At 57.4% G+C, this 13,244-nt stretch overlaps 1 protein-coding gene across 2 annotated transcripts in view; it reads left to right on the top strand.

Annotated features, from left to right (window-relative positions):
- SDK2 (sidekick cell adhesion molecule 2) overlaps positions 1-11,422 on the top strand; it is a 261,230-nt gene extending 249,808 nt beyond the window's left edge. For both annotated transcript variants that reach the window (XM_039229793.1, XM_039229792.1), the window contains 2 exons: positions 800-926; positions 10,944-11,422. In XM_039229793.1, coding sequence (XP_039085724.1) covers positions 800-926; positions 10,944-11,300 — 484 coding nt within the window. In that variant the 3' untranslated portion in view covers positions 11,301-11,422. The remainder of the gene's footprint in view (positions 1-799; positions 927-10,943) is intronic.
- Positions 11,423-13,244: the final 1,822 nt, after the last annotated feature.

Genomic DNA, 13,244 nt, shown 5'->3' with positions numbered 1-13,244 from the left:
GCAGATCTCAGGCCATGAGACCCCCCCCACCACCCCTCCCCAGGGCCCTGAGGAAGCACAGACAGGGCAGAGTCATGAAAGACCCCAGCCACCGGCTCGGCGCCCCGCCCACCGCCCTCTCCCCCAGCTCAGGGGCCTCATGGCCTTGGCCTCCAGCCTCTGGGCACCGATGCCAGATGGGCCACCAGGTGCCTCGCGCTGCATGTTCACCGAGGTGAGGTAGAGCCAGGCCTCTAAGTCCGCGGGCGACGCGCTCTCTCTAAGCCCGATTGTCAGAGGTGGAGCAGGACTTGGCGCCCGGGTTCATTTCTGGTCTGGAGGGAAGAGGCCGTGGCTTCCCGTTTCCCCCTGACCCTTTGCATTAAGCCTCTGACGCTCGCTTGGCGAGGTCAGGAGTGGCGTGGGGGCTTGTGTGCTGCGCAGGCCTGCAGGCCTCGCTGGGGATTCTGACTCGGGAGGTCTCCGGGGCTCAGAAATGCTGTGATACTCCCTGCCGAGGGAGCCCAGTGCCCGAGGCCTTGCAACCGCACGTGGAGAATCGAGTGGGGTGCTGCCCCTCCCTGCTTCCCTGAAGCTGGTTCAGCGGGTTGGTCCCCACTGAGCCTCTTCTCCCGCTGGAGGGGACCCCCCAGGGTCCGCTGTCCATGACCCAGGCCCAGGCTCGTGAGGAGCAGACACAGGAACGACAGAGGACGGACGCGTCGAGGGCCAGCGCCCTGCCCGGCCCCGCTGTGGCCTCTGCAGCCGCAGCGGCAGCTCCGGGAGAGCCTGTCTCTCAGCCTCACTTCCACTCCCTCAGGTCTCCTCCCCGGCCCAGCCCCGGCAGCCTCCACTACTCCGACGAGGACGTCACCAAGTACAACGACCTCATCCCGGCGGAGAGCAGCAGCCTGACCGAGAAGCCCTCAGAAATTTCCGACTCTCAGGTGAGGAGCAGGTGGGCCAGGTGCCCCGCAGAGGGGAGCGGAGCAGCCCCTTCCCAGAGTGCGGCCCTTCACGCGGGCCTCCTTTCCTCCTTTCCTTTCTGGGGCCACAAAGACAGAAGGGTCATATGTGAACCAGCCGTCACCTCCCAAGCTCTACTCAGAGTTTGCTCCAGGGCTGATGGGGGCCCTATAACCTTGACTAGGTGAGGACCCCCCCCCCCAACAAGCGCACAGTCCTCTAGAGTTTCCAGAATGTCCCCACATGCTCTGGCATGCAGAGGAGCTCGTGCAAGCAAGGGGAAGGAGCCCTGCATTGCCAGAGCCTGGAGAATGGCAGACCTCAGCTAGTTAGGGTCAGAATGAGCTCTGGAAACTGAGGGCCAGGAGCTCCGGAGCCCCAAGGCTGGGAAGCAGTACCGACTAGTGAGACCTTCCGCTTTGGAGATTCAGACCTGAGTTTCCATCCTGACTCTGCTGTCCAGGGGCCCGGGCATCCTGGGTGTGGTAGGTAAGCTCTTTGGGCCTCAGTTTCTCCATCTGTTCTACAGGCAGAGATGCTAATAGACTCTGTCATGGGCTGTGGGATTGCTGAGGTCAAGACACAGAGAAGCTTAGTCCAGCACACACAGCTACTGTTCAATAAATGTCAGCTTTTCTGTGAAGAAGGAGATGGAGCCTCTGGAACGGGCACAGAGCTTTAGAGAGGCTGCCATTAGGTGGGCCACACGGGGACACTGTCCCACACTATGGGGAGAGGGGGGTTGAGTGCATTCCGGTGAAGTTATGTCATGGCCTCCCACCCAGCCCTGTTGGCCTTGGCCAAGCCTGGTGGTTGCCCAGGAAGGGGCCAAGAAAGGCCACTGTGTCCCACGCCCCTAGACCTTTCTGCCCAGTCCTGGGAGAGGACAGGGAGGAAGAGATGTCAGCAGGGAACAAGGCTGTTGGCCGGGTAGGAGGTGCCAGCACACCCGGGTTCCACTTGTGGGCCCAGTAGACCAAGGGCCTCTGGCTCACTGCTGTTTTGTTCAGCTCCAGGGTGACTGATGGGCTTGGCAGAGCTGACGAGGCTGGAGCTAACACCCCAGCTCTGAGCTGGCAGAGACAGGGACCCCAACTTAGCCTGGCTGACACAGGGACTCACATGATTCAGGTCTTGTTACAAGTATTTAACTCTCTGCGGTCGTATACACCCGGGACTTGGGAGGCCAGGCTTCACTGGAGCACAGTTCTTTCTTTCTCCCCAAAGATGACAATGAGCATTTAGGTTCAGGTCATTCAAGGTAAAAATCAAAAAAAAAATACAGCCCGTGAGGCTGTAATGGAAGGCCCCTTAAGTCATGCTCCTGTCTATGGAGAGCAAAGGCAGTGGCCAGGGGGAGGGACTCTCCCTGATGCTTTGATCAGCCTCCTTTGCCCTTCTACAGAGGGCATCATTCATGCACACTCATTGGCTGGGCACTGACCTTTCAGGGAGGGAGCCCTCTAAGTGGGAAAGACATTGCCCAGATGTCTTCAGATGGCCCAGAGCCATCTCTACATGAGTCAGGTGGAACCTCCCCCAGGACGCAGAGCTGGTCCCTAAGGCCAGCCACCCACCCCCACCGTGAAGGAGTTGCTGAGTGAAAAAACCTCATCCAAAGACCATTCTACTTCCATCACCCCCACCCAAGGCTGGCAGAATCCCTAGACTCCCCCACTTTGCCACTGTTGCCTTTTGTTCGACACAAGCCCATCGCTTGAATGCACTTCCCATAGCAATCTGGAACCAGTCACCCACAGGGAGCATGTGCCCTGGAGAGGGGAGGCCTCCCAGTTCTAGAAGCCAGTTGTCACAGCAGAACACCCACATTCCCTCTCATGGGGAGCAGTGGACCACAGCCCGGGCCCAGAGCTCCGCCTGTGGACTTTGGGATGGTGTGGGGTTTGATTGGGAGGTTGGCTGGGTTGAGTTGAGTTTACTTATTCTGAAGGCGAAGTTCCACGTAGTCAGGGACTTGTGACCATCCTGAGGTCTATTACCTCCCCAGTGTCCTTGGCACATGATGCGTGGGCACCCTGCACACTGTTGATAAGCATGAAAGTCCCATTGGAGAAGCTAGTCAAGCTGGTCCAGACTAGAAGGTTAGCAAGACAGAGGCACATAGGTTCGCAGTTGTAAAGCTGTTCATTTTAGACCAAGGCCAGAGGGCATACATTCAGAGAGCTGTGATCCTTCAGAGTGACACCGATGGCCATGGTCACAACCCCTGGGGCTGCACTCATCATCCCATGCACTCATCATCCCACATGCCTCACACTTTATGTTCACAGTGACCCTCCGAGCGGCCTTCATGTCATCTTGTTCATACATATGGGGAAACTGAAGCTCACAGAGCTTCGCTGAGTTGGCTCAGGTCCCACAAGCCAGAAAGTGCAAACCCAGAATCCCAGCGCCCGAGTCACGGACGCAGACCTCGCCCACAGGCCTTCTGACACAGCCCCCTGTCCAAAGGACTGTTCTAAGGAGTACATGACATGAGATGGAATCAGGCCATGCAAAGCCAGGCTCATCACAAGGACCTTGGAAATGGCACTCAGGATCATGTGGGTCTGTTTGCTTTGGAATGCTTCTTGAAACCCAAGCAGCTGGGGGGTCCTGGGTGGCTTAGTCGGTTAAGCTTCCGACTTTCGCTTAGGTCATGATCTCTCAGTTCGTGGGTTCATGCCCCGCGTCGGGCTCTGTGCTGACTGCCAGCTCAGAGCCTGGAGCCTGTTTCAGTCTGTGACTCCCTCTCTCTCTGACCCTCCCCTGCTCACGCTGTCTCTCTCTCTCTCTCCTAGAAATAAAAATAAAAAACATTAAAAAAAAAAAAAGAAAAGAAACCCAAGCAGTTGGCTTTGGGGTCACGGCAGCTGGTACACGATCCAGGAGGCTGGGTTGGTGTCCTCAGAGGTGCAAGCATCAGGAGGCCCCTGAGGCTGTTCAGCCCAAGTCACTCATGTTCCCCCACCCCCCAGTAGTGTTAAGTGTGCCATTGTTCAAATGTTGAGTCGCTTCCATACCTGTTGGGAAAGAGCCACCACCCTGAGCCCTCGAGTGTCACCAAGGGAATCCCAAGCAGACTGCTCTGGTCTTTGCCCCTACAGGCTTACCCCCGGCTCAGCAGATAGATGACAGGGCCCTGCTTCCGCCGGAGCCTTGCCTGTATGCCTCCGGGATCACATCAAACTTTGTGTCATAACAGCTAAGGAGGCCTGGTGTCAGCACCTGCCCAGGGCAGTGAGGGCGACTCCAGGAGGGGGAGGGGTGCGGCGGGGGGCACACGCAGACTTTTCCTCAACACTTCTTGAGCACATACTCCAGGGACAGAGAGGGGATGGAGACATGACCCTGCCTCCAAAGAGCTGCTTGTGGGCTGGAGGGGACAGACTTGGAGACAGAGCCGCTGGTCCCCCTCTGATGTCCTTGCCGAAAACATAAATAAGCAGATCCTATAACTGCTCACTTGCCCCTGTGTGATGCGGCTCAAGTACATGCCGGTGTCTGGTATGTAGAGCATCAGACATCGCGACTCGCAATTTGGGGCTTAAGGCGGGTGCTCCCCAGTCTGCCTGCGTGGGGTGGCTTCTGGAGGGGGGGTGTCTCCTCGAGGGCCAGTGGCCACACAGGCGGGGCCCCCTCCGTTTCAAGTGCTCTGGAGAACGATGGCCTGACTTTTTGAAGCATACCCTTCCCCCTGCATCCTCTGAGAGGGACTTTCGCATATGCTGCCCGGTTTCTCTTCCAAGTCGGACCACCCAAAATTGGCAGAAATCTGCCCTGGGCCCTTTCCCTGTGATATGGTAATAAACAAAAGTCTGCCTTGCTTATAAACAAACATGCAGGGTAAGATGTAAGAAGAGGCATAATGGGGCTGCGGGAAGACTGGGGCACGGAGGGCTGTCCCCGGAGGGGTGTTGGTGAAGGGGTGCCCAGGAAGGGGACACACAAAGGCTGAGGTTTGAGGAACCCATGGCTTGTTTGATACAACTTCTGAAAACAAAGCATGGCTGCATTCCAATGTCATTTTCAAAGCAAAAGCCCAAGTATGGGAGAAAAATTATATAGCACACGAGCAAATCTCAATGGAAAAGGAATTCCCAGCCAAGGGCACGCCTCTTCTAATAAATACTCAGTCGTTGTGACTTCCTGGGCAGCCCCAGGAAACCCACTGCAGTGAAATTAAGCCTATGTGGAAAAGTAAGAAAATAGGACAAATTCGGTTCTCTGTAACACTTTGGAGCACCCAGTCATAGCGGCGAATATTTACGGAGCCCTTGCTGGCGGCCAGGAATGACTCTAGGGATTGTTCCAAATGACACCACTCCACCTTCCAGCCCCCTGTGAAGCCTGGGGGGGGGGTATCTATTGCAAGAGTCAGGGGGCCACCAATGACTAGGCCAGGCCCACCTTAGCACCCCCTACACACCTACTGGGCGCCACGCTGGGGTTGGGCCCTGGGCGGCATCTTGCTGGCTTTGTCCTCCTTGGAACCCGTTCATTCCATCCTTACAGCATTTATTCAACCCCTGTTTCTTCTGCACCCACTAAACTACCAGGCACGGTCGCCACATGGCGGCTACGGTGGTGTGCAGGACCGACTCTCGGGAACGTTGTGCTATGCCGTGTTAGGATCTGTGAGGGAAGACCGCATGTTTCAAAGAACCACGTGTTTTCATTTATTAAAATTTTACGGCGTCCTGCGGTCAAATGGGAAGGAAATGGGAAACAAAAGGCTTCCTGTCTCCTGGGCCGCTGCCCTCTGAGGAATCTTGGGAGAAGTTCACATCCTCCCGGAGGCTCACCGAGGGCTACCTGGAGGAGGTGGCCTTTCAGCTGGGCCTCAAAGTGTGAACAGGACTGGGTGGTGCAGAGAAGGGAGGAGCAGTGCAGATTTGTAGGTGTGCGTTTGGCTGAGCGGTTCCGACACCCCCTTCCCCGAGTGTCTGAGCGTCTCTGGTCTTTGATCGGTGTTTGCCCCTTGTCCGTTGAGTTCGGCCGTGAGTCCAAGAGATTCACTGAGCCAGCCTCTGACCCATACAGGCCCAGGAAGCCCAGGCTTGTGCCAGACTACAAACACACTACAGGCGGCGCAGAGGGAGCCCAGAGCAAAGGGGCAAAGCTACAGGCAGAGTCCCCGCTTTGTGCCACGCCCCCAGCTTTGCATGGTCTCATCTCAAATGCCGTCGCCCCTCCAGGCAAGTTGCAGGGTTCCCAGTTAACAGTTGGGGAAACTGAGGCTCAGAGAAGCCAACCAACATGCCCTTGATCACATGGTGTAGAAGTGCAGGCAGTCCCCACTGCCTCAGGCCCCACTGAGCTGATGTTTTAAAGAGACATTCCTAGCAGGGGTGCCTGGGTGGCTCAGTCTGTCAAGCGCCTGACTCCTGGTTTTTTTTAATGTGGTGTTTTGTTTTTTTTTTAATTTCTGAGAGAGAGAGAGAGCGAGCAGGGAAGGTTCAGAGAGAGAGGGAGACACAGAATCCAAAACAGGCTCCAGGCTCTGAGCTGTCAGCACAGAGCCCGACACGGGGCTCAAACCCACGAACCGTGAGATCATGACCTGAGCCGAAGTCAGACTTAACCGACTGAGGCACTCAGGCGCCCCGCTGACTCTTGCTTTTGGCTCAGGTCATGATCTCACGGTTCGTGTGTTCAAGCCCGGCATCGGGCTCTGTGCTGATAGTGCAGAGCCTGCTTGGGATTCTCTCTCTCTGTCTCTCTCTCTCTCTCTCTCTCTGCCTTCCACCACTTGCATTCTTTGTCTCTCTTCAAAAGCAAATAAATGTTAAAAAAAAAAAAAAAAAAAAGAGAGAGAGAGAAAGAAAAAGCACGTTCCTGGGAGATTTCTAGCTGTTTTAGTACAAGAAGCCCAGATGGCTGACAAAACTGTGCCTCGTGGGGGCTTCTAGAGAGGGAGACACTCGGCACATGCCCCCACCCCTGGCGCCCCGGAGGGGCCCCCTGCCTCAAGGGGAGGGCGACCAAGGGGCTGATGCAGGGCTGGCCTCAGCCTAGGGGAGCAGACAGCCCCTGGGCCCCAGATGGGGTGGCTTCAGCTTCCAGCCTGGGGGCGCTGCGCAGGGTACCTCCTGTCACCTGGGGCAACACAGTCCCGCCAGATTTCGGGAGATTCAACAAGATGAGGGCACCCTGCCTGGTGCCCGGATCTCAACACGGACCCCTGAGCCCATCGCCCGCGAGTGTGGTGCAGACGTCCCTGCGCTGTGCCGGCAACGGCAGAGGAGCTAAAGGCTCTCCTCTGCCCCTCTTTCTTTTGTTGCTGGCTCTTCCCCGGGTCCTCCCTCCCGCCGGCCCCGTCCCCACCCCCCTCCGCTCCCCTCGGCACCCCTCCGCAGGCCCGGTAATTGCTGATTGAGTGGCTTTGAGGAGCTGTTAAGAGGCCCCGGAGCTGGAGCAGTCGCCTGATTGCCTGGCGGCCTGGCGGGACAGCCCGTGAAAGGTCCCCTTTGTGCTGGGTCGGTTACTGGGAAGCTGCATTCAATTACGTTGGAGAGTTGAAAGCCCGAATGGGCGCCCGGGGTCCCCCCCACTCCCACCCCCCCTCCCTCCCGCTCTCTCTTTCTTCCCTTCTCACCCCACCCCCACGCAGAAAAGAAACAGATGTTCCCGGAGATGGAAGCCCGAGAGCGAGAGCGGTCGCAAATGCAAAGACCGCCTCCTCTGGCCAAGGAGAGCTTGGGGGCGGGGCAGGCGCACCTCCAGCCCCTTGCACCCCTCCCTCCACCCCCACCCCTGCACCGCAGCTCTTGCTCCCATCGCTTTTATATCCGCATGGGGAAAACCGTTCCACAGTGTCTGGCATATAGTAGGTGCTCAGCTCTTGGTAGCCGTCAGACCGTGATGATTTGCACGAATGGGCTCTGGGCCCCCTGGAGGGCCAGAGAGCTCCATCCCCACTCTTCACTGTGGGGGACAGGAGCTGAATCCTTGCCAGCTGCCTGAGCATTGAGTCAGCCTCCACTACCCCTGCTCCTTCTGATCCCTCCTCCAGGGCTTCCAGGCCTTCCCACCCAGACCCACCTCACTGTCTCCCCGATAACACCTTTTACAGCGTTCCATCATTTCACCCTGTGAGCTGCAGGCATCTACCCATTATACAGACAAGGATACTGAGGCCGAGAGAGGCTAAGTGATGCGTCCAGACTTAACCTGGATAGCAAGGGACAGAGTCGGAACTTCGCCATGCCACAGTCACCTCCCAGGGACTCCTTCCCGCTGGCATGGGACTGCACTGACAGAGACTCCGTTCTGGGGCTAGCCAAAGTTCTAGAACCTCTCTAGCAACGACGCTAACAACTATTCAAGCCAGTTGTTGGGGACCCTCCTGGGGAGACCTGTCCTATAGGGAGAAGTGTGGGGTGCCCCCTCCCCACCCCTGAAAACGTACAGGACCTCGCTGCTCCTGGACCAGAGCCCCCCAGCCCCCTGCCTCGTGGCATCCGCCACAGCTTGCTCAGAATTCTCCCGCCTCTGGGCCGCCTTACTACGGCCCCGGAGACCAGGTGCCCAGCCCTCAGCCCCCTCCCCACTCTTGGCATATGGAGCCCCTGTCGGTGCGGGCCCTTTGTCCCCTCCTGGGCTGGCAGCTGGGCAGTAGGCAAAGAAAGGGGCTTGTGTCGTGCTGTGCTGCGTCATGGGGACAACGAGGGACTTTCCATTGTCTCTGGCAGCCAGTTCTGCCGCCAAGAGGGCTGAGGTCCTGGGAGCGTGTGCAGGGTGGTGGTAATGAGAGCAGCCGGGATGATGGAGGGGTGAGGTGGAGGAGGGGAGGAGCCAGACAACACAAATCTGCAGATGGACCAGGGCGTATGTAATCCCTGCTGGGGCTCTCGTTCCCGTCTCGTGACCTCCAGGCAGAAGTGGGGTCATCCAGAGCATGTGGGGGTTTTGGAAAATCAGGCAGACCTGAGTCCTCCCTTCCCCCCTTCTCCCCCCCCCCCCGACTCCATTTCTTGGGACAAACCCTCACTCCTTCTGCCCTAGTCTCTCAGCACTTACGGAGCAATAGCAGCAACAGCACTGAGGTGCAAACGTTCGGAACCGTCTCCTGACAGAGCGCCTGCTCCGCGGCTGGCATCGCTATAGTTCTGTGCATTGCAGCTCTTTCTCATGAGGGGCTGGATGCCATGCAGGACTTGTGGGTTCTGGAGATCAAGGGCATGTTGCCATTCCCATAGCTCAGACCCCTTGGGGCAAGGTCAACAACTTCCCATTTGCTCTAGCTGTGATGCGGGACACAGCTAGTCATCCCAGACTCGTTGGTGTTGGGTTCACCGGGTTTTCTTGCTGCAGCTTTACCGAAAGTATGTTGATAAAATTACTGCCTCCGTGTATCAGCCGGGCAGGGACGTGGCGACTTTATGGGGCCTTCTGAGCCGTTCATTAAAATCAGAGCGCATCTCGGGGCACCTGGGTGGCTCAGTCGGTTAAGCGTCCGACTTCAGCTCAGGTCATGATCTCACAGTTCGTGGGTTCGAGCCCCGCATCGGGCTCTGTGCTGACAGCCAGCTCGGAGCCTGGAGCCTGTTTTGGATTCTGTATCTCCCTCTCTCTCTGACCCTCCCCTGTTCATGCTGTCTCTCTCCCTCTCTCAGAAATAAACAAAACATTTAAAAAAAATTTTTTTTAAATAAAAAAAATCAGAGTGCATCTCTTCCAGAGAGTTCTAAGCATGTTCCCATCTGTCCTCTAAACATTGCAGGGAGCCTGGGGTGGGGGAGGGGCACACGATATTTATAGCTCCGCGATTCAGATCCAACCGGCAATCGCTGTTTTAATTCACAACCCAGACTCTTGTCTCGCGCTGATCCCCACTCCCCTACCCCTTAGGCAGTTGGACCCATGGTGGGGACACCAAAGTTATCGATGGTTTTAAGAAAAATCGAACATCTTGTACTTGTCGGGGAAGGCTACAGGGTAGTCGTGTGAAATGCAGAGCTTTTGTTGATATTTTTCTCATGCTCATTCTAAAACTGGGTGTTGGCTTTTATTCTGGATCACACGTGGGTGAGCACCCGCGCCCCTTCAGCGCCAGGAGCCTCCACAAGTCTGGCCCTGGCTTTGTCCCCGGTCACACAGTAAGTCAGAGGTAGAGCGAGATTGGAACTCAGTACATCCTGCGTGAACATCTGTTCTAACATGTAGGCTTGGTTACTATTCAGGTACAGCAAGGCCAGGAGATCAGATGACTGCCCTTGAAAAAAATGAATCATTTACAGTTCCTAAGAAGAGGGGACACATCACACCATGCAGGGCCATTCAGGAAAGCAGCAGGGTCCCCAGGGGACAGGCTTAGGCTAGTACAAATCAATTCAGTGGGCTCTGGGGCACGGGGCTGTCCCTGGTTGCCTGGAACCTGGCTCTGGGGTGATTAGGGACAGGGGACGGTGATGAAAGGGCACTCGCTAGCTCCAAAAATTGACCAGCACCTGGAGCCGTAGCCCCTGCCAGGTGTCAAAGCACCAGAAACACAGAAAATGAAAAGGCATGAACTGAACCCCCAAAACATTACATACTAAGCAGAAGAAGCCAGCCGCGCACCAGGCTCGTGTTATAGGATCCCACCTATAGGAAATGTCCCACGTAGGTGGACCCACAGGAATAGAAAGCAGATCAGTGGTTACTAGGAGTAGGGGCGGGGGAAGGACCGGCAAATGACCGCCGACGGGTACAGGGCGATGAAGGTGTTTTGGAACCATACAGAGTAACGCCCAGCACTGTGAATGTATGGAAAGCCATTCAATCTTGCACTTTAAGACGGTCAACTTGGTGTGCTGTGAAGTTCCCCTCAGTTAAAAAGGACTAGAACTCAGCCCTCCTGATCCACATCAGGCCCCCTTGGCAGTGAGGGGGGCAGAGGTGGCCACAGCCCAGGGCTTGGGAAATTCAAACCAGGGCGTCCGGCGCCTTGCAGCCCTGAGCGCACGGACCCGCCCCCGCAGGGCCCCTGACTCCTCCATTCTCTGTCCCCCCAGGGAAGCGACAGCGAGTACGAGACCGACCCGACCCACCAGAAGGCCCACTCTTTCGTCAACCACTACATCAGCGACCCCACCTACTACAACTCCTGGCGGAGGCAGCAGAAGGGGATCTCGCGGGCCCAGGCCTACAGCTACACGGAGAGCGACTCGGGCGAGCCCGACCACGCCACCGCCACCGTGGCCAAGAGCAGCGCCCAGCAGGGCGGCCTCTTCCGGCCCAAGGCCAGTCGGACCCCAACGCCCCAAAACCCCCCGAACCCCCCGAGTCAGCAGAGCACCCTCTACCGCCCCCCGAGCAGCCTCACCCCCGGCCCCCGGGCTCCTATAGCAGGATTTTCATCGTTCGTTTGACGTCGGAAGGGGGAAAAGAAAGAAAGAAAACACAGAACAGAACAGCACCAAACTCCCCATCCGCCCCTCCCCGCACTGCCTGCCAGAAAACAAAAACACCAAGAAACCAAGTCAACTTTTCACCTCCTGAGTTTATTTTTCCAGAGATTCCAGGGCCAGCAAAGACGGTGTTGAGAAAAAAAACCACCGGAGGAGGGCGTGTGTGTGGCCGACGGTTGGTGGGGTTCGCTGCTCCTTCACAAGGCTGCACAGAGCAGAGTCGGGGCTGCAGGGGCCCAGACTGGGCCTGGAGAGAGGGAGGGAGAGAAAGCTAAGGCCTGGACAGCTGCAAGTCAGCACGAGGGGGCGAGAAGCTTCTGGAAGCCCTGACAGCTGCCCCTCCCACCAGTGCTGGATGATACTGTGCAAGGCTGGGTGACGCTGAGGGCAAAGCTCACCTTCTCTCTCCACACCCCTCCTCCCCGCACCCATCCCACCCCTCCCCCTGCATCGCTGACAGGCCTCTGGGGGCCCAGCCCGTCCCCCTGGCCTGCTCCTCACGCTCCCCTCCCTTGTTCAACTTTTCCACCAAGCCTTTGGTTTACTTAGAAAAAGGAAAACATCTAAGGGGTGAGAGTGTGCCTAGCCAGTTCCTTGTTTCTTACATTCTCTTTTTATCGTGACTCCAGAGAAGAACTCCACCCCCGAACCCAGCCATTGCTTGACTTGAATTCACTTTCCTGAGCACAGACCAGGAGAGGTGAACCCGGGGGAACAGAGGTGCAGGGCACTGGCCAGGCCTCACTGGGACAATTGGACATGATGGAGCAAGTCAGGAATGTAAGAAGGAAGCTTAACTTCCCTCTTCCTTCCAATTCAGGTACCATCTGCGCCCTCCTTATAGGAAGAGGGAGAGGAAGGTGCTTAGGTAAGGAAGTTCAGCATGTACGGGGCTGGGGGGCTAGGAAGGGGTGAGGGATGGCCGTCTGGGCAGACACACCCCTTCCTCCTGAGACTGAGACGCACACACGCACACACGTCCCCCATGCACTTGCAAGGAGAAGGGTCTAAGGATCCTCCCCAAGAGAAATCCCTTTGGGTCCGAGCCACACGGCACTCCCAGATGTGTCCCTGTCACTCTCAACCCACAGCGATCCACGTCTAAAACACCCCCCACCCGCAAGCACAGGGGCCCGGAGGCCCAGAGACGTGGGCCAAGCCGCTGGTCTAGAGGCCAGAGCTCCCAGAGCGGACCCGACTGCCCAGCACCAGGTTTACAAACAGTCAAAGACCCACCCCCTGGGGCGCATCTTCCAGGCTCACCTCAGCCTGGCCCGGGACTCGGAGCAAGGAGGCGCCCCGTCCAAACTGGACGCAGCTCCCAAGATTCCCGGCCAGGAGGAGCAGGTCAGATGGGACCGAGGACGAGAATAGCTGACAGGAAGCAAAGCTTTGACACGCACACAATCCGCTCCAAGGAATGTTCTTTTAAAAAAGCCACTTCTAGTGGTCTGAATCTTCCTTTCAGCCCCAGGATGAAGGGATTGAGCGAGGAACTGTTCTGTCCGGTTCCCCAAGTGCCCTCAGCTGGCCCAGCCGCGTGGTTGGGGGGGTGGGGGGCTGGGCAGCGGCCTGTCGGGGAGGAGGTGGTCGTCAGGGACATGTTGGGTTTGGTTAGTGGGGCCTCGTAGCGGGGCCGGGTTGTCTAGGGGTGTTGAACGCAGGCCCCATCTTGGGGGTGATGAAAACAGGTAGGGGAGATCCGAGAGGGGAATTTGGGAAGCAAGCCAAGGAAAGTGAGGGTCTGCACTTGGCCCCAGCTCCCGGCCCACCCCCCACCCCCCGCCTCAGGTGTGTGGGATGGGAGCAGGGTTGGGGGCCTGGGGAAAGGACTCGCCTCCCAGACCCTCGGAAACACTGACAGATGTCCCAGCAGACGGGCCCGAACATCGGTTTCTCCACAAG

The sequence above is a fragment of the Hyaena hyaena genome, unplaced genomic scaffold (genome assembly GCF_003009895.1).
Source record: "Hyaena hyaena isolate Hyena2069 unplaced genomic scaffold, ASM300989v1 scaffold_39, whole genome shotgun sequence".
Taxonomy (NCBI): domain Eukaryota; kingdom Metazoa; phylum Chordata; class Mammalia; order Carnivora; family Hyaenidae; genus Hyaena; species Hyaena hyaena.
Note: the sequence above shows the minus strand (reverse complement) of the source record. Positions and strands in the feature narration are given on the sequence as shown.